Source organism: Numenius arquata, chromosome 6, assembly GCF_964106895.1.
Source record: "Numenius arquata chromosome 6, bNumArq3.hap1.1, whole genome shotgun sequence".
NCBI classification, from domain to species: Eukaryota; Metazoa; Chordata; class Aves; order Charadriiformes; family Scolopacidae; genus Numenius; species Numenius arquata.
Genome location: NC_133581.1, coordinates 1,904,024 through 1,924,553, shown reverse-complemented (window position 1 = coordinate 1,924,553; position 20,530 = coordinate 1,904,024). Strand labels below are relative to the sequence as shown.

At 66.0% G+C, this 20,530-nt stretch overlaps 1 protein-coding gene across 1 annotated transcript in view; it reads right to left on the bottom strand.

The window, feature by feature from the left end:
• Nucleotides 1-18,182, bottom strand: part of SYT7 (synaptotagmin 7) — a 33,097-nt gene extending 14,915 nt beyond the window's left edge. Inside the window, exons 1-4 of the mRNA XM_074148691.1 lie at nucleotides 18,152-18,182; nucleotides 4,396-4,499; nucleotides 1,803-1,882; nucleotides 47-178 (exon numbers count right to left, since the gene is read on the bottom strand). Of these exons, the coding sequence (XP_074004792.1) occupies nucleotides 47-178; nucleotides 1,803-1,882; nucleotides 4,396-4,499; nucleotides 18,152-18,182 (347 nt within the window). The remainder of the gene's footprint in view (nucleotides 1-46; nucleotides 179-1,802; nucleotides 1,883-4,395; nucleotides 4,500-18,151) is intronic.
• Nucleotides 18,183-20,530: the final 2,348 nt, after the last annotated feature.

The window sequence follows — 20,530 nt, the reverse complement described above, 5'->3', positions numbered from 1 at the left end:
ATATATACTCACTACACGGAGCAAACCCGGCAAAGGAGAGACTCACTTGAGGGAAAGGCGCGGATCACCGTACGGAGCGTAAGGTGAAATGTTTAGTATAAACTCCTTGGGAGGGTAGGAGCTCCATTTCTGCTGCACTGTGTTGTCATTGTTATTCCAAAAGTCTCTGTCTAGATCGCTACAGCGGCCGGAGACCAGGGGAGAAAGAAAAGGGAAATACAAGAGAGAAAAAGCTGAATTCCTGCGAGAAGGGGGATGGAAGAAAAGAAAAAAAAAAAAAGAAAAAAAAAAAAGAAAAAAATAAAAAAAAAAAAAAAAGCTGCCCTCCGCCCCCGGAGCGCCGGGATCCTGCGGAGAGAGAGACGGGGCGCCGCGGCCGCCCACCCCTCAGACACCGACACACACACAGACAGACACACGCACACACAGACAGACAGACGGACGGATGGATGGACGGACAGACGGAGCAGGGCAGAGCTGTGGAGAGACAGGAGCGAGTGGCTGGGAAGGAAGAGAAGGATGGAGCCGGGGTTAGAGAGGTGCCGGCGTGGCGTCCCCCCGGCACGCGTGTCAGCGCGTCCTCGGCACACGTGTCCGTGCATCCCCAACGCACGTGTCCGTCTGTACGTCCTTGCCTCCTCAGCAGCCGGGTCCTGGAAGCGCAGGCTGCTCGGTTAAACGTGATGCCGCTGCGTTTCGGAAACCCTTCCGGCCAAACCATCGTTGCCGGCACCGAGCCGGAACCTCCTGGCTCTGGCCAAGACACCCGTGGCACCCAGTTGCCCGGTCCCAGCTGCCTGTTGGGGGCTGTGGAGCCGAGCAGCCCCCCTGCCGGTACTGGGGGACTTGAAAAGCCACCGGTGGTCATCCCTCAGACCCCTCGTCGATGCCCTGCACGGAGCCGGGGAGGGAGAGCCGCCTGTGCCATGCCATGCCATGCCATCCCCTCCAGTCCCAGTGGGTCACGGCCAGCCCCGGTGTGGCCAGGAGCACCAGACCCAAGCGGAAGGGTGCCCGAAGTAGCTCCAGATGCCTGCACCCCAATAACACTCCCAGCAGGAAGCCAGGCCAGCCAAGGGAGGAGGTTTGCAATAGCCTTATTCCAGGCTATTCCCCTCCTGGTGGTCCAGCCCTGGCTCCTCCCAAGAGCCCTGCGGGGTGCCGGGGGGGCAGAGCTGGTGGCCAGGGGAGCCCCCCTGGCTGCCAAACTCCCACCTCGCACCCCAGCTTCACTCTCCTTTCCCCCTCCGCATCCCTGATGCCCATGGGCAGCGGAGCTGTGCCAGCCACGCACGCAGTGGGGCTGGGGAGGGCTCCGGCAGTGGGGCAGAGCTCAGGGTCCGCACACCCAGACCCAGGGCACCCGTGGGGACACCACGCTGAGGTCCCCGTGAGCCCATCCACTCAGTTGGGTGAGCAGAGGGGGCTGGAGAGACCCACCAGCCCTCCCGGTCTCCCGGAGCCCCTCTCCCAGTGGGGCTGGGGGACGTGGGGACACCTCTGCCCCAAGAGGGGGGACCGTCCCGTTCTGCCGGCGGCTGCAGGAGGAGCAGGGATGGGCGATGCTTTGGCACGATGGTGGGGACCCATCGCTCAGTCGCCCCTGCTCTCCCCCCGAACTCTCTCTGCCAGGGCTGGGTACAGACCATCCTTGCTAGGAGCAGAGGGACGGCCACCTCTGTCCCCAAGGAGGGACCTCCCTGCTGCCGGGGTTGAGGGGTGGCACCGATCCGGCACGTGTCCGAGGCTCCCGGCACCGCAGCCCCCTGCCCTTTTTACTCCCCCCTGACCCTGGCACCTACTTGATGGTTTTCTTTTCACTGCGGCCTCGGCTGGAGTCCGGGGTTCCCACAGTCTCCAGGGATGTCTTGTAACGCTTACCCTGCGGAGAGGAGAGGAGAAGGGGGGGTCAGGGGGTGGGCAGGGAGACCCCCCCGCACTGCACCACAGAGCAGAGGATGGGAGCTACCAGGGCCGCACCTCCATCAGCTAGATGGTTTGACCTGGATTTCCCCCTTTTTCCTTACAACCTCCTTGTCACCCGGCTCCATCCCATCGAGCCGGGCAGTAAAACTTCCCACAGCTTCATCCCTTGGCCGTTACGAGCCAGTAAAGGCACTGGGGAGGCACTGGTCTGGCCACCCTAGCTCTTGGGCACTGTCCCCAAGGGGCTGGAGGACAGGAGGGGTGCTCCTGCCCTGCGTCACCCCAAAGACAGAGCAGCAGCCACCACCTGCGTACCCTTCCACAGCCTCACCGGGGGAGGAGGCGGGTAATTTTAGGATTAATTGAACCTGAATTAATTGAGTTCACCTTCCCCACCGAAAGGGAAGAGCTGCCGTATGATAATGAAGCAGGCGCTGGCTCCTAACTGGGGCTTGTAATCAGGGCACTTCACTGTGATTTCCGACAGCAGGTTCAGCGTGCTGCTCCCATCCAGGGCGGACAAGAGCCCAATTAATGCCAATTAGCGAACAATTAGGAGGGGAGGCCGCTCTGCGCAGGTGCGGGGAGGCTGAGGTGGGATGGGAGCAGCTGCTGGAGCAGGTTGGGGTTGGGGACCAGCCCTCCCACCATGGTGGCCCTGGAGCTGTGAGCATCCCTCCTGCAGGAAACAGGAAGGATTTCTCCCTTCTCCTTCTCCTTCTCCCTGGCCTCATCACTTCCGCACGGAGCTGTCTCCTTGGCCGTGCTGCGGCAAAGGACTCCCTGTACCCCCGGCACGGGTGTCCTTGGGCAGCCTTGGGCTCGTCCTGCTGGGATCTGCAGATATACTGGTTCTTCTTGGATGCCCATGGGCTATACCTGATGGGATCTGCAGGGATGCTGGATCTCCTTGGGTGCCTATGGGCTAATCCTGCAAGGATCTGCAGGGATGCTGGACCTCCTTGGGTGCCCATGGGCTAATCCTGCTGGGAGCTGCAGGGATGTCCAACCTCCTTGGATGCCCAAGGGTTAATTCTCCCAGGAGCTGCATGGATGCTGGATCTCCCTGGATGCCCATGGGCTAATCCTCCCAGGATCTGCAGGGATGTTGGACCTCCTTGGATGCCCATGGGCTAATCCTGCAAGGATGCTGGACCTCCTTGGATGCCCACAGGCTAATCCTGCTGGGAAGCACGGGGATGCCCAACCTCCTTGGATGCCCATGGGCTAATCCTGCAAGGATGCTGGACCTCCTTGGATGCCCACAGGCTAATCCTGCCAGGAGGTACAGGGATGCCCAACCTCCTTGGATGCCCATGGACCGTTCTGGAAGGGGTCAGCCCTGAGCCCTGTGTCCAGCCTTGTCCCCAGCTGGCCACAGCACAGGGCTCGTGGGGACACAGCAGCAGCAGCGGCTGCTGGCCCATGCTCCCCTGGCACTAGCCGACCTGGGGCCAGCCCGGCAGGCGCTCAGCGGCTTTGGCCGTGGTTCCCATGCTGCCGTTCCAGCTCCGTGCGCTGTCGAGGGCCGATCAGGATGAGCCTTTCCATTCCCAGCCTGAACGCCATCCCCGGCCAATTTATACTTCTTTGTTCCTCTGCCAGCTTCGTCCTTCAGCCCAACTGGCCCTTCCCCTCCCTCCACCACCTCCCTCCCCAGCCTGCCCTTCCCTGCGTGCCACCAGCCGGGCTTGGTAGCCCCTTCTCACTCCCGCACACTACGGTGGCTCCCACCAAGGCTGCCTCGTCCTGGCCGGACCCCCTCACCCCTTCCTGGGGGAGCGTTGCCGTCCCACGGCTCGGGGGGAGCCACCGTGGGCATCTCCCAGGTGGGAAGAGCCGCCACCGTGGCAGCACTTGACCCAGATTTGAATCCGATGGCGAAGGAAACGCGGCCGAGAACACGGCTGGATCCTGGTGCCAGGGCTGCTCCGGAAAGAGGAGGAGGAAGGATGCAAGGCAGGAAGAAGTGCTTCCCCAAGCTAAAGGACCCCCCCCCTACCGCAGTGGGGCTCGGGGGGGCTGCGGTGGGGCCGGTTCACAGCTCCTGGCACTGCCAGGGATGGGCTGGCCACCTTCCCGTGGGGCTCTTCCAGGCAGAAGGAGCGTGCCCAGCAGGACAGGGGCCAGATTGTTACTGCTCATCGCAAATATATATATCTATCTATATATGTATTTGGAAACTTCCCTTTATGCCGCACAAACAATCTCACCCAAACATTTAATTATCACATCTCCTAAAGAGCAAAATAAAAAGCCGCAGCCGGCACCCGCCGCAAACCGCTCCCGGCAACTGCCTCCGCCTGCCGGTAGCCACGCTTGCCCAGCCGCGCACCCCACTGCCCTGGGACCCCCCCCCCACCCAGTGCCACCCCCACCCCAGCCATCACCCAGGGCCAGAGGGTGGCCGGGACCCCGTCCCAGAGGACCCCGGGACTCCCTGCCCCCAGCCGGCGCGGGGTCACTTACCATTTTGCGCTGGCACCACTGGCAGATCCCACAGAGGACGATGGTGACACTAAGGCTGACGGTGATGATGGCTGAGACGAGGAGGACGTCGCGGGAGGGAGCCCCTGCGGGGGGAGAGCAAACCAGAGCCACCGCTCAGCGAGGGGACAGGGAGGGGGGGGGGGTCACCCTGGTCCCCAGAGCTCCCCGGGAACTCAGGCTGGAGCAGAGCGATGGCTTTAATCTCTGCCGGCTCCCCGGGAGCGCTGGCGTGTCCAGCAAAGGTCACAGCATCACCACGGGCCTCCTGCGGCTCCCACCACCTCAGCTCGGCACAGCAGCTGCTGGTTTGTGTTGCTTCCCCTTCCCCTTCCCTTTCCCCTTCCCCTTCCCCTTCCCCTTTCCCTTCCTCTTCCTCTTCCCCTTCTTTTTCCCCTTTCCCTTTCCCTTCCTCTTCCCCTTCTTTTCCCCCTTCCCCTTCCTCTTCCTCTTCCTCTTCCTCTTCCTCTTCCTCTTCCCCTTCCCCTTCCCCTTCTTTTTCCCCTTCCCCTTCCCAATTGCCAGCCCTTCCCCTTTCCTCTTTCCCTTCCCCTTTGCCTTCCTAATGCCCATCCCTTCCCCTTCCCCATCCCTTTCCTTCACCTTCTCTTTCCTCTTCCCCTTTTCCTTCCTCTTCCCCACCTCTTCCTCTTCCCCTTTCCCTTCCCTATCCTGTCCTCTTCCCCTTTCCTCTTTCCTTCCCTTTTGCCTTCCTAATGCCCACCCCTTCCCCTTTCCCATCCCTTCTTCATCCTTTCAGCTTCTCCATCCTCTTCCCCCTTTCCTTCCTCTTCCTCACCTCTTCCTCTTCCCTGTTTCCTTCCTCTTCCCCACCTCTTCCCCTTTCCCTTCCCCATCCTGTCCCCTTCTCCTTTCCTCTTTGCCTTCCTAATGCCCATCCCTTCCCCATCCCCATCCCTTCAGCTTCTCTATCCTCTTCCCCTTTTCCTTCCTCTTCCCCTTTCCCTTCCTCATCCTGTCCCTTTTTCCTTTCCTCTTTCCTTCTCCTTTGCCTTCCTAATGCCCATCCCTTCCTAATTCCTTCCCCATCCCTTCCCCAGCCTCTCACCTTCTCCATCCTCTTCCCTTTTGCTTTCCTCTTCCCCATATCTTCCTCTTCCCCTTCCCCATCCAGTTCCCTTCCCCTTTCCCTTCCCCATCCCACCCATCCCCTTCCCCTTTCCTCTTTCCTTCCCCTCTGCCTTCCTAATGCCCATCCCATCCCCTCACCTTCTCCATCCTCTTCCCCACCTCTTCCCCTTCCTCTTCGCCATCTCTTCCTCTTCCCCTTCCCTTCCCCTTCCCCATCCCATCCCCTTCCCCTTCCCCATCCCCTCCAGACAAGCCTTTCCCTGTTCCCTTGCTGGATCCGTGCCCTTTCCATCAGTGCCCCGCAGCCACCCCACCACAGGGGTTCCCTCTTTGGTTCAGCCAAATCCCCACGGATTCACCCCAAACAGCAGCCCTGGGGGTAGAAAACCCCCTCGCCAGCCCCCGAGGGAGACCTGCCCCACAGCCCCCACCCCGGCACAGCCACCGAGATCAAGGCCACGCTGCCAGCGAGCGTGGTGGCCCTGGCACTGTGGGAATGTTAATAGGGACACAAAGTAGCTCGGAGGGGGGGGTCCAGGGGGTCCCCAACGCAGCTCAGCCCCATCCCCTGGCAGGACCCCCCCACCGTGGCAACCCCGGCATGGGCACGGGCCACCGTTGGTGCCACCGCCAGCGGTGGGAAGCGGCGCGGCCGGAGCGGCGCGCCCGTAGCCATACTGCAGTATAAATATTAAACAATAATTGTTAATAATTAATTTGCCCGCAGACCTTGTTATTGTAATGAAATTTGCCAGCGGCTCCGAGGCTGGGGGTGAGTCAGAGCGGCCATGGGTGGCCGGATCTGGGGCTCAGGCAGCCCCCCCCCCCCAACATGTGTTGGGGTCCCCGGTGCCACCGGTGCCCCCCCTCCCACCCCGGCATGCCCAGGGTGCCAAAGTGGCCACCTCACCGGTAGCCCCGTGGCCTCCGGAGGAATAAAAAAGAGAAGCAAAGGGGATGGGGGCAATAAAGGGGAGTTTTATAAAAGCCACACGGACGGCGCTGAGCGGGATGGAGGGGGCAGGAGGGTGGTGAGGTGGCCCCAGGGGGTTTCGGGGGTCAGGGTTACTGGGGGGGACACCACGGCCAGCCCCCCACCAGCGGCACAGCACACGTGTTCCCTCCATCCAAACCCGGCAAGGGCCCCCCCCCCCGCCCCCCCCAATCCCTCCTCAGTCACGAGAAGCCTGTGTATAAACCTCGCGTAGCAACTGTTGCCTAGGAGGGAATTTGGGACCAGCCCTTAATTTCAAACATTTATAAACCCCAGCTTGATAAAGCTGCTGGGGGGGGGGGGGGGAGGGGAGGGATATAGAGTCCCCCCTTCCCTTGAGATACCCAGTTCTCAGCGGTGTGGGACCCCAACCTGTTCAAATTTGGCACATGGGCTACCCAGGCAGGCTGGCGTGGCTACTAAATAGGGTGAGCCCCCCCCAAAAAAAAGGCCGGCTCACACCCCCCCCCCCCCCTCCGGTGCGCCCCACAGCCCTGATGCCTGCTTGGGGACACGGTGACATGCTGAAAGCGGGGTGCCCTGCCTGGCTGCGGTGAGAGTGACAGTCCCGTCCCCCCCTGCCATAATCCGCCCCCCCCCCCCCCGGCTTAGCCTGGAGCTTCAAGAGATGCTTCGGTCCTTGGTGGGGTCAAGTTCATCCTCAACTTAATCTGGCGAGAGGGGGATCAAAGGGGAGAAGGCGAGGGGCGAAGGGATGCGCGAGGTGCTGGCGCGGCATAAATGAGGGATTATCCTGCTTAGGGAGGAAAAAAGCCAGCGCTGTGTCCGGACACTGTCACCCAAGGGCTTGGAGAAGGACCTTGGTGCGTGCCGCCACCCGCCCCCCCCTGGCCAAACGTCCCCTGCCACGATGCCACCGCAGCCCCCCCTGAAGCCTGGCATCACCCCAGGAGCTTGATGGTTACACCGGTGGGGACCTGCCTGCCCGGGGGGGGTTCCATGCCACGGTGCTGGGGACTTAATGACAGAGTGGCTTTTAGCCCCCAGTGACCTCCAGGTGGGTGCCAGCCCTCCCCGATGGGGACACATGTCCCTCAGGCCATGCTGGCCACATCCCCAGGGCTGGGGGAAGAGATGCTGCCCCCCCCCTACCCCACCCCCGGGCTGCTGCTGCCCTCAGCACGATGTAAATGACTCATTTTCTGGGCAATTACCGCTGGTTAATTAGAGAAGCTGAGCGGAGGGCAGCTCCTGGCTTGTCCCCAGCCCTGGGTCCCTGCCCCGGGGCGGGGTGGGGGGGTAGCATCACCTCCCCGCTTGGGATGCCTGGCGTGGGGGATGCCATGGGGAGGGTGGCCCTGGGCACCGAGAGGCTGGAGGGGACACGAGGAGCTGCGTGGCCATGGCATGCGCCGGGAGGGGGGGGGGGGACGACGACACAGCCCTGAGAGCGGGTGACAAACGTGACGCTTGTTTGCCGCCACCGCTGCCCCCTCCTTCCCCCGCCACTCGCCATCAATCTCTTGGCTCTGCCGGCACGGATACAGCCGGGAACCTGCGAGACGGCAACGCCGGGACCTCAGCCCCACGCATCAGGGGGGGTCCACACCCCTGCCCTGGGGTTCCCACAGCCACATGTGTCCTCCCCCCCCCAAACCTAAACCACATCTTCCCTTCGGTGGTCCCGCCTCATGCCAAGAGCACAGTGAGGGGCTGCTCCACAAGCTGAAGAGCCCACGTCCACCCTTGGAGGCCACCAAGGGCTTGAAGGGCCATGGGGACACCAGGGCTGAGGTGTCCCCATCCCCTCGCACCCGCCGATGGAGGCTGGGGAAGGGGGGGGCGGCGCAGCCCTGCTTTCATCAGTATTCAATGCCGCTTGATGGGATATAATTCCACTTTTACAGCCGGCTATTGATGAGGGGATTACCTGCCTCGTTAGCGCTGCAGCGTGGGATTCGTGGGGCGCTGCGTGAGCAGCAGCCGGCTGTGCTGGGGGAGAGGGTCCTCGTGCTGGGGAGAGGGTCCCTGTGCCGGGGGAGAGGGTTCTTGTGCCAGGGGAGAGGGTCCTACATGCAGGGAGAGGGACCTTGTGCCAGGGGAGAAGGTCCCTGAAGGCAGGGAGACAGGGAGAAGGTCCCCATGCAGGGGAAAGGGTCCCCGTGCCATGGGGAGAGGGTCCCTGTGCCATGGGGAGAGGGTCCCTGTGCCAGGGGGAGAGGGTCCCTGCATGCAGGAAGAGGGTCCTTGTGCTGGGGGAGAGGGTCCTTGTTCCAGGGGGAGAAGGTCCCCATGGGAAAGGGTTCCTGCATGCAAGGAGAGGGTCCCCACGCTGGGGGGACAGGGTCCCTGTGCCAAGGGAGAGAGTCCCCGTGCCGGGGGGAGAGGGTCCTTGTGCTGGGGAGAGGGTCCCCGTAATAGGGGCAAGAGGGTCCTACATGAAGGGAGAGGGTCCCCATATGCAGGGAGAGGGTTTCCGTGCTGGGGGAAGAGGGTCCTTGTGCCGGGGGGACAGGGTCCCTGTGACAGGGGGAGAGGGTCCAACATGCAGGGAGGGTCCCTGTGCCAGAGGGAGAACGTCCCTGTGCTGGGGAGAAGGTCCCTGCATGCAGGAAGAGGGTCCTTCTGCTGGGGGAGAGGGTGCCCGTGCCAGGGGAGAGGGTCCCTGTGTTGGGGAGAGGGTCCTTGCATGCAGGGATAGGGTCCCCAAGCCAAGGGGAGAGGGTCCCTGTGCCAGGAAAAGGGTCCCTGCGGGGAGGGAGAAGGTCCCCATGTGGGGGAGAGGGTCCCTGTGCTGGGGAGAGGGTCCCTGTGCCAGGGGCAAAGGGTCCCTGCAGGCAGGGAGAGGGTCCCCAAGCCAAGGGGAGAGGGTCCCCCTGCTGGGGAGAGGGTCCCTACATGCAGGGAAAGGGTCCCCATGTGGGAGAGTGTCCCTGTGCCAGGGGGAGAGTGTCCTCACTCCAGGTGCCCTCCTGTGACCGTGCTCCTTGCCACGGAGCACCCCAGCGCTTGGCCAAGCAGGGCACCCCCCACCCTCTGGAGCGCTCCCCCCCCACCCCGGGTGCCTGGCAGTGGCGTCCGCTGGCTGTGACAGCGGCGTGCCACCGCGTGCCCATGTCCCCTGAGCCGGATCAGCCTTCGTGGCGGCGGAGAAAACACTTCCAAACCCGACACCGGCACAAGCCAGAGGCGCAGAAATCCCAGAGGGATTATTCTCCTCCGAGCAGGGTGTGAGCCCGAGATCTGCCACCATTGGCCACACGGAGAGAGATGCCAATGACAAAGGACATGACATGTGGCTGAGCGCCGGCGACGTGCCGGGGTGGCCACGGGTGCCAGAGGAGCCAGGTGGCCCTGAGCAGCCCAGCCTGGGGACACCTCATGGTGTCCCAGCCTGCTCCTGAGTGGGCTTGGGCTTTGGCTTTGTTTGCTTTGGTGGCCCTGTGGGTCTTGGTGGATTTGGGCATCCCAGTGGCTTTGTGCATCTTGGTGGCTTTGCACATCTTGGTGGCTTCGTGCACCTTGGTGGCTTTGGGCATCTTGGTGGCTTCGTGCACATCTTGGTGGCTTCACGCACCTTGGTGGCTTTGCACACCTTAGTGGCTTCGTGCACCTTGGTGGCCTTGGGGCATCTCGGTGGCTTTGTGTACCTTGGTGGCTCTGCATATCTTGGTGGCTTCATGCACATCTCGGTGGCTTTGCACATCTTAGTGGCTTCACGCGCCTCAGTGGCTTTGCGCATCTTAGTGGCTTTGGGCACCTTGGTGGCTTCATGTACCTTGGTGACTTTGCACATGTTGGTGGCCTCATGCACATCTTCGTGGCTTTATGCCCATCTCGGTGGCTTTGAGCATCTTGGTGGCTTCGTGCACCTTGGTGACCCTGCACATCCTGGTGACTATGCACACCTTGGTGGCCCTGTATATCTTGGTGGCTTCATGCACATCTCGGTGGCTTTGTGCATCTTGGTGGCCCTGTGCATGCTCAGCTCTCCAGGACAGATATCGCTCGAGTCCAGTGGAGGGCACAAGCTGCCAGGACCTGCCAGCACCAGGGGACTGACCTCTCCGCAGGTGACCCAGACAGGACAGCCCCAGCCGAGCTCTCAGGACCAGATTTTTGGGTGCAGAGCCCCAAAACACCCAACTTGGGGTCAACCAGGGAATGGGATGGACATCATGTCTACCCCGTGGCTGCTCGGTATTCCAGTCCCGTCTCCCTGAGCATCCTCGCCCCGAGCATCCTCGCCCCAGCCCAGCGGCAAGACTCAACGCTGCAGAGTACCCCAGGGGGGGGGTGTGGGGGTGGGAAATCAAAGCTACACGGACCCCCCCCAGCCCCATCTGCCCACCATGGTCCCCGCAAGTGGCGATCAAAGCCTCTCCCCGCAGAGAAACTTCTCCCCGTGCCGAGCCTCCTGCCACCGCCACCGCTGCCACCGAGCGGGTGCCCGTCGTGCCAGACCCCCCCCACCCCCAGCCCCTCCGCTCACCAAACCGGCAGCGGAAACGCGTTCACACCCTGGGAGGGGGGGGCGGGGGGGGGGGGAAAAGGAGGAGAAGGTGCCAAACGAAGCGGCGGCGCATCCCTCCCCCCCCAGCTACGTTTTTCGCCGCCAGCCGGGGTGGGACGTGACGCTGAGCCCGAATGGGGATGATGGTGATGGGGAAAGGGATGGGGGGTGGGAGACAACGCTGTGATGCCGGGAGGGGGTGTGGGGGCCCGACCCTGATCAGAGCATCCCCTGGCACAGCAGGGGGAGGGGGGGGGGGGGGGGGGGCCATGCCGTGGGGCAAGGAGCGAGGCGGCCGCCTTGCCACGCCGGGGCTTCCCAGATGCTGTTTGCCTGGCGCCGGGCCGTTAATTCCTCCTCTTCTCATCCTCCCACTCATTTGCTAGATATTTCCCAAACCTCTTATTTTTAGGCTGCAGCTGAAAAAGCTGTGAATTTGCAGCTTTTTGCTCCTGTGGCAGGATCCCGGGGCGCAATGCCGGGTGGGAGCGGGGCAGGACCACGGCGGGCAGGTGAAACCCATGCCCCCGGCACGGGCAGAGGAAGGGGAGCCGGGTATGGGGGGGAGGGGGGGGGGGGGGCTGCTGGGGTGTAAAACCTCCGAGTGGGGGGACAAGGCCTGGCCACCATCCCTAGAAACAACCTGCCGGGTGCTTTGGGGCTGCTTTGAGCCAGGCTTGATGTGCCACAGGGCAGAGCCAGGTGGCCACGGAGCTGGTTGAGACAGCTGGGTCTGCTGGTGCCACCCCCCCCAGGGCACCAGCTGCTCGGTGGGGGACGTTGGGACCCCCCCCCCAGCTCATCACAGCAGGGTCCTGGCCAGCGTCCCACCGTCGGGATGAGCCTCGGGGGGAAGAGGACGTGCACGGTGCCACAGCTCAGCACCCCGAAGCGTGCCTGGGGCAAGAGGGAAAGGGAACGGGTGTCTGTTCTCCATCTGTCTGTCTGTCTGTCCCCGCGTCCTCCTCTCCAACACATCCATCAATCCCTCCATCCATCCATCCATCCATCCCTCCATCCATCCCTCGTACACACATCTGCTTCTCCATCCAGCCATCTGTCCATCCCCCGGAGCTGTCAATCCTGCCGTCTCTGCCTCCCCCACGCGCGGAGCTCGCCTGCCCCACGGGCTTTTGCCTCCAGACACCCCCCCCCCCCCCCGCCCAACGGCGTGGGGCTGCCCCCAGTAAAAGCACCCGCCAGTGACCGCGGGCACCGTCCCCACCACCAGGGGTCTGGGGGATGAGGACCCCCCCCCCCCCCCCAAAAAACATAGCACAGCTCCTTCCTGGTGCCGCCAGGTGCAGCCAGGACACCCCCTGTCCCCAACCTGTCACCGTGGACCCCAAACCAGGACACAGGGACGTGTCCCCGGGGCCCTGACGCCACGGTGAGGGGCAGAGGGAGAAACCTGTGTGACGGAGGATAAGGAGGGGTGTTTCGCCACTTAATTTGCCGGGTCCCTTGCGCAAGCTCCCCCCCAACGGCTCCCAGTTTGGGTTTGGCACCAGACACCCAAACCGCCCCCCCCCACCCCGGTGGGCACCGTGGCCCTCGGTGCACCAGCGTGGCCAGGTTCTGCCACGGGCTGTAGCCACGGGGACGGGCTTAGCCCATCACACCTTCACGTGCCGCTCGGCAAAGCCACAAAGCCCCGGGCCCCGCGTGAACGGAGCCACCACCAGATCCACCCCCCCCCCCCCCCGTGGCCACCCCGAGCCCCCCGGCACCGGCTGGGGCTGTCACCCCCCCCCTCCTCCGGGGTGGCCACAAGCAGGAACTGGCGGTGGAGGGAGAATTTGGCAAGTGAAAGCGCTTCTTCCCCCGGTGCTGGGTTATTTTTGGCTGAGGATTTCCGGAGAGGCGCGTGGTTTCTCTGCCTAGTGGTCCCCACCACATCTCTCCTCCCCAGGAGTGCCCGGGCCCCCCCCCTTCCCTGAGCCCCCAAGGACTTTCTGCCCCCACGGGGTGTCCATCCATCACCCTTCCCATTCCGAACCCCGCTCCCGATGGCCTCCCAACGTCCCTTGTCCCCTTGGTGGGGCTGGCTTCTGCTCAGCCCCTTCTCCAGGTCACCAGCCCTGGGGTCCTGATGGTGTCTATCCCCTCTAGCCCCCCCCCGGGCATCGCCCCCCTGCCCTGGTGGCACCTCACCCGGGTGGCAGAAACCTCTGCCGGCGGCGGCAGGCACAGAGGAGCCGGGGCTGGGCTTTCACGCCGAGTGGCACTGCCAGCTCCGCCGCCCGCCGTCGCCACTTAGCCTCTCGCCCCAGGGCCCTCCATCATTCCCAGCCACTTCGGGTGACAGCGGGAGAGAGAGGGAGGCAGAAAGCCAGGGGCTCCCAGGGGACAGGAACGAGCAGGCTCCGTGCCTTGTACCCAGCCCTGCAAGCCCCGAGTTGCTTCCCCACCTCCCTGACACACCCCCCCCCCACCTCCCTGGCCACCGCCAACCTGGCCCCACACTGAGCTTTGTGGCCAGGAGGGCCACCAAGAGGACAGGAGCCCCGCAGAGTGTCGGGGGGATGCTCAGCATCGGCCACAGCCCCCCAAAGCAGTGGAGGGCTGGTGGTGCCGGGGGAGGAAGAGGAGGGTCAGTGGGAAGCACATGGAAAGATGGAGAAAGGCAGCTCGGGGGGGAGGAGAGAGGAGGCAGAGGAGGGGAGTGAAGGGCCGAGGAAGGCCCCAGGTGGAGGATTGGGGACACAGAGGTGCGGGCAGGTGCCTGGGGGGACGTGGGGCTGGTGGAAACCCTGGTCGCTGGGGTGCACCCTCCAGTGAGACAGGCTGACACCCTGGGGGAATAGGGGTGGCCACCCATGGGGGAGCGGGGACGGTCACCCATTGCCCCCCCTGCAGCCGCCAGCGTCCCACAGACGCAGGGGATGAGCCGCATGGACCTCGTTTCATGGATGTCTGGACATCCCCCCCCCCAAAAAACGCAGCCTCGGGGCTGTCCCCACAATGTCCCTGACTCGGGAGGGCAGGGACAAGGGCTGCCGTGCTGTGCTGTCCCTCTGCCGCCGCCCCGGCTCCGGCTCCGTCAGCGCCATCGGCCGCTTCCCTTTCAAACCTCATTAACTCCCCCCCCCCCCCCCAAGGTGACCCTCTCCCTCCTGCAGCAGGAGCTGCCCGGGGACAAGAGGAGGGGACGGGGTGCTGGCAGGGCACCCCCAGCTCGCAGCCGGCTCCAGAGCATCCCCGTAACCCCGACCGGGGCTGGCACCCACGGGATGCAGGACCCCTAAACTTAACTCAACCCAACCCACCGCCCCATCAAGACCACCCTGGACCCCTAGTCGCAACCCCGGGGAACCCTGTGTCCCCCCCCTCACCCCCCCCCCCACCCCGGTTTGGTCCCCCCTCGACGCTGTGGCTCTGTCTCTGCGCACCGGCCCCGCCGGCGGCTCTTCGAAAGCCCTTCCCCTGCTGGATCCATCCATAATAGATATTGTAGCTGAGCCCCCAGGGGCCGGGGGGGGGGGGTGGGGGGGATGGGGGGGGGTGTAAGGGGGGGGGTGGTGGTGGCAGGGATATTATCTGCATCTGTCTTCATTCCCCGCTCCCCCGCCCTTCTCTTCTCCGTCAGGCTGAAAAGCCGCGAGATCAGGCGATGGAAAAGCCGCCTCCAGCTCCTCGGCATTGCATTGTTGGGGGGGGGGGGATATCAGGCAGACCCCCCTGCCTGGCTGCAGCCCCCGGCCCTTCTCCTTGCTGTCCCCAGGGCCCTGGGACACGCGTGTCACACGTCGGAGCGTGGGTGCCCCCCCCCCCCATCCCCAGGCACAGGGAAGCTGAACGGCTCGGAGGTGGTGGGGGGGAAGGAAGAGCAGGCAGGACCCCCGGGGGGGGGGTGGGGGTGTGGGGGTCTGAGCACCTGCACCGACACCCCATTGCCACGGGGGGGAGGGACGTGATGGGGCTGCCAAGGCGGGGGGGGGGGGGGGAACACGAGCGCTGGGAGACAAAGGGACGGGGTGAGGATGCGGGGGATGCTCCGAGGTGCAGGCAGGAGCATCCCCCAGGCTTAAACCCGCTCCCGGCGCAGCAGAGGGGGCGGTGGGGAGGGGGTGAACCCCAACCCCGAGCTGGATGGGGGTGCCGGGAGGGGGGGGGACACACGACACTGAAGCCACCGGTGCCGTGCTCGTGCCGTGCGGGACACATGGCTGCAGCAGGTGCCTGGCTCCCGGCGAGGCCGGCCGGCCAGCCCGCACGCTGCCAGCCCCTCCGCTCTTTGTCTGCCTTCCCTGCCTGTCACGCTTCCCCCCCCCCCAAACCGTGTCATGCCCCCCCCACACACCCCCCCCCCTCTCTCTGGACCCACACCTCGCTCCTCAAGGTTTTTCTCAGCCCGTTTTGAACCCAGCCTTTTGTCACAGCCCTCGGGGACCAGCTTGCCGGTGGCCCCCGCCAGCCCGTAGCCCTGAGCCGGTGCGGGGAGGGAGGGGGGGCGGGGGGGGGAAACAGGCAGCTGCCTGGTTATTGATTCACCACCTCCATGGGGGCCGCCGCGGCTCCGCTCGGCATCAACCGGGCAGGAATGGAGACCGGGGGGATGGGGGTGTAGGGTGGTGGTGATGGGGGGCCAAGGACCCCCACCACCCGCTTGGGGTGCAACCGTCTCCGCCATCAGCGGGGACAAGGGATTGGGGGGGGGGGAGGGGGGTGTCTCGCATGGCAGAGGGGAGGAGGGAGCTGCCCGGTGCTCCCCAGAGCCGGCGTGGGTGGCGTGGGGGGGGGACACACGCGTCCCCGTGGCACAGAGGGCACCTTTGTCTTCCAACCCAATCTCGGCACCGCACTCGGTCCCGGTTTTCCCGATACCTCACAGGACACGGGTAGCTCAAACGATGGGCCCCCCCCCGCCCCCCCCCACAGCCCCCCAGCAAAGCCGCCCAGCTGGAGGGAGCCGTTTTGGGATGCTCCTCGGCTGGGTCTCAATTGCAAGCGCCTTTTCCCAGCCCAGGCCGGGCTCCCTGGGATGTCTCCCATCCCAGAACCAGACCTCCCACCCCCAGCATCACCTCCCAGTTCCACCTTGTCCCCCGCCCCCCCCCCCCCCCGCAAAAGCCCCCTCGCCCTCAAGGCCCGGGCGCAGGTGGCGGCAAAGTTTCCCGAATTTCCCCATACGGCATCTTCCCCCCACCGTGAAACTGGGGACTGCTGGGGGCCGCTGGGGGCCGCCGCCACTGTCCCCCGCATGGTGACAGGGAGCAGGGGATGAGGCCGATGTTGAAGGAGCCGAGGCGGGAGGGGCGGGGGGGCACACGGGCATCGCTTCCCCAGGGATGTGGGGTGGCAAACGCCAAGCTCCTGCCAAAGCCAGCGGGGGTGTGAGCCACCAGCGCCCTCCCAGCCTCCATCGGCGGGAGGGGGGACAGATCGGGCACCCCCCATGACGCCGGGGGGGGGGGGGGGGAGGAAAAGAAAGGGCGGGGGGACAGGGTGAACAGAGCAGACGGTGTCCCGGCACCGGCCGAGAGGTGTCGGTGCGGGTGTAGGCACCCCCGGCCCCACCAGGGCACCGCCGCGGGCCGGTGACGTGGGAAAACTCCCACGTGACGGGAGACCATGGGGATGGGGGGCAGGGGGTCTGTCCGTGTTGTGTCCCCCCCCCCCCCCAACTCCCCCCTTTCCGCCTTTTAACCTTGCAGCCTGGTGAGCGTTACCGGCAGCCGTCGGTGACCCACCGGGGATGGCCGGGGGGGGGGGGGCGAAGGGGCCGAAGCGGGGCGAGATGTGAAGTTTGGAGGGGACGTAACTCGGGTGCCGACCTCGGGAAGGGGCCGCGCCGCTACCGGTGGGGACAGGCTGGTGTCCCCCTTCTGTCACCCACCCCGCCGGGTGACCTTGGGCCAAGCTAGTCGGCAGTGCCGTGGCCCGCGGGGGTCACGGGGACGCGGTGACACGGGACGGAGCTGCTCCCGGACTGCAGCGGGAAGGGGGGGGACCGCTCATCCTCCGGGGTAGGGGGAAACTTCCCCTCCAGGGTAGCTTTGCCTTGGAGCCACCAACTCCCGGGTGGCCCTGACGCCTGTCACCTGCCCAATGGGTGGGTGACGGTGGCGGTGGCGGTTGCGTGGCCGTCCCCAGCGCTGCCCCAACCTGCCGGGCTCCCGCAGGCCCTGGCTCTGCCTTGCAGCTCGCCCCAGCGACACCAGCAGCGCCCGCTCTCCCCGCCTGGGTGCTCCCCCGCGTCCCCGCCGGCACGTCCCCACGCCACCGCAGGACACGCTGTCCTTCTGCCGCTCCCGGGGCTGGGGGGGGGATGTTGGTGGGAGGGGGCCCCCCTCCGGGACCCCCCGCCGGTGAGGGCTGCCAGGCCCCGGTGAGATGCGTCGCACCGGCAGCATCCCTCGCCCTCCGCATCAACAGCTCGGGCAGCCCCCCACCGGGTGGCTGCACACACACACCACACCACACCCCCCCCCAAAAAACACACACACCCCCCCCATCCCCGGTAGCGTCCCAGATTCCTGGGTGACGGGGCCGACCGATGGCTTCGGAGCATGAGCTCAGCAAAACGGCACCGGTGGGAGCCCCCTCCCCAGGCGCCCACCCCGGCGGGTGCAGCGGGACGGCGCTGGGGGGGACCGGGGCTGGGGGACACCCCCAAAAGGATGGAGGGGGGGGGGGGGGGGCAGCGATGAGGAGGGGCGGACGATGCGCTGCTCGCTGGGTGCTTGTCTGGGTGCCGGCACCCAGCGGGGGCTGGGGGCTCACCCCGGGGTGGGGGGTGTGGGGGGCTAGGGCTTGGCCGGGTGCTGGCCCGGCGGGTGGGGTGTCCCCATGCGGGGGTGTCCCCGGGCGGGGGGGGGGGGGGGGGGGGGGGGGGAACCGGGGCTCCAGCCGCTCCGCAGGGCGGTGACTCATTTGAAAGCGGCGGCGGTGACTTCTTTCTCCGCCAAACTACCGGTAACTCCCGACCGGCCGCTCCGGCGGAGCCGCAACCGGGGAGGCGAGGTTGGCGGAGGGGGGGGGTGGGGGGGTGGGTGGTAGAACCGGGCAACGTAGAAGGAAAGGGACGGGGACGGGGACGGGGACGGGGACGGGGGGCGCGGACCGGTCCCACCCGGGGGGTCGGCGGACCCCGGTTGGGTGTCAACCCCCCCCACCCACACCGCCACCCCCTCCCGGTCCTCCCCGGTGCTCGGTGCGGCGCAGGACGGGCTCACCTGCGCTGGCAGCCTCCGGGTGCAGGTACATGGTGGTGGCGGGCGGCGGGGCGCGGCGGGGCGGCGGGGCGGCGGCTGCCCGCTTCGGCGGGGCCGCGGCTCATCAGACGGCGGCGGGCGGCGGCGGCGACGGCGGAGGGGACCGGGGGCGGCGGCGGCGGCGGCGGCGGCGGGGAGGGGGGGGGCCCGCATGCGGCGGCGGCGGCGGCGGCGGCGGCTGGAGGGGGGGGGGGTTTGGGGGAGGTGGGGGGGGGGGGGGGCCGGCAGCCCCGCGGAGCCCGTGCTGCCCGCCCGCTGCCTGCCCTGCCTTGCCTTGCCTGCCTGCGGGGTGTGTGCGGGTGTGTGTGTGTGTGTGCGTGCGTGTGTGCGGGGGGTGTGTGTGTGTGTGTGTGTGTGCGCCCCGATCGCGCATCCACTTGCTGCTCGCTGCTGGCGGGAGAGGAAACTGCAGCCGCCGGGGATGGAGGGATGGAGGGAGGGATGGATGGAGGGATGGAGGGATGGATGGAGGGATGGATGGATGGAGGGAGGGATGGAGGGATGGAGAGATGGAGGGATGGAGGGAGGGATGGAGGGATGGATGGAGGGATTGAAGGATGGAGGGAGGGATGGAGGGAGGGATGGATGGAGGGATGGATGGAGGGATTGAAGGATGGAGGGAGGGATGGAGGGAGGGATGGATGGAGGGATGGATGGAGGGGGGTGCCGCGGGGATGCTCACCCACGCGGGGACACGCAGGGCCACGGAGGGGGGACACCCGCAGCCCCCGCACACGCAGCCCCGCGGACATAGATGGGGGACCGCGCAGGGGAGGGGAGGGGGGGGACGACACACGGCATCCAGGCACCCACGCACCCACGGAGGCGGGGGGGGGGGGACGGGACGGACACGACGACACGGGACACGGCGCACACGCCTGGCGACCCCCGCGGGGACACAGGGGGCTTGGCACAAGGGTGGCACACGCGTGCCCCCCGCACACGCGCGTGCACGGTGGCATTCCCCAGGCGTTTCCCATTCCCTCGGGAGCCCGAGCACAGCCCAGGCACCGCGCATACACGCGGGGGTGTGTGTGTGTGTGTGTGTGTGTGTGTCACATCTCCCTCTCCTCCCCATCCCCGCGCTGTCCCCATCCACCCCCGCAGGTTTCCCGTTGCCCCGCTCCGGTGGGATCCAGGCCGGGTTTTCCCGGTGCCGGGGCGCGGCGGCGGCTGCCGGGGCACTGCGGGGACGGCGGCGGCTGCGGGCGGAGGAAAACCCGGCACGGATTGATGGAGCGGGGTTTTGGGGGGGGGAGGGAGGGGGGGAGAAAGCCGTGTGCTCTCTCCCGTTATCCCCCCCTCACCCCCCCGCCATCCCCAGCACGTAAAGGCAATTTGTGCCCCGGCGTTAATTGCCTCTTTAACGATTAGCTACGGAGGTGCAGGCGAGAAGAGCAAACAAAGGGGAGAGCTGCTCCAGGGGTGCGCAAACAGCGGGGCCTGCCAGGCACCCCCACATCCCTCCGTGTCCCCAAGGTGCTGGCCTGGGAGGTCCCCCGGGGTGGGAGGGAGCATGGCCGAGGAGGAGCCCCCCCAACCTGGTGCAGGAGATGCCCCCAAATGCCTCCCCTCAGGCGCCCCTGCAATGGGGCAGGGGAGGAGGATGATGCTGGGGGCTTTGCTCCCAGGGTTGGGGGCTGTGCCCGCTTCCCCCTTCTGCTGGGGTGAGGGGGTCAGAGACACCCCCCAGCACGGGGGCCATGGGGCTGGGACAGCTGCCTGGATGCTCTGGGGCTGGTGGGAACCTCGAGGGGCAGAGCCCACCCTGGCCGTGTGGGATGGAGGGGGTCGAGTGGGAGCTCTCTGGAGTCATACTGGGAAGTACTGGGCTGGGAAGAGCCAGAAAACCACCATCCCGGTGCTTCAGAAGCTCTCGGCACTAAACCTCGGCTTTCCTTGCCCCCGGACTGGGTTTTGAGCAGGGAAAGAAGCAGGAAATATCTCTTTATAATAATATTTAAGGCAGAAAAGCCAGTGGAGGAAACCCGGAATGGACAGGGACTGGATTTAGGGATGGGGCTGAGCTGGGGGCAAGCGTGACCCCCCCTGGCACCGGGGGCTTCCCCGGCAGCGGGGGTGCCGGCACCGGGTGCTGCCTGTTCCGGCGAGGCCGTGTGGGTGATAAGGGACCCCGGTCTCGTGCTCCTGACTCACGCCACGGGCTTCTAGTAGCCCATCCTGGCATGCCACCCTTGGGGGGGGGGCACGGGGAGGGCTTCCTCTCCCAGCCCCTCGGAGCTGGGCCAGCGGCAGCCCGTTTTGGTGTCGGTGCCAGGAAAGCCAGAGCCGGCGCGGCTCGCCGGGGAGCTGCGTGCCAGGCAAACTTCTGCTCCAACA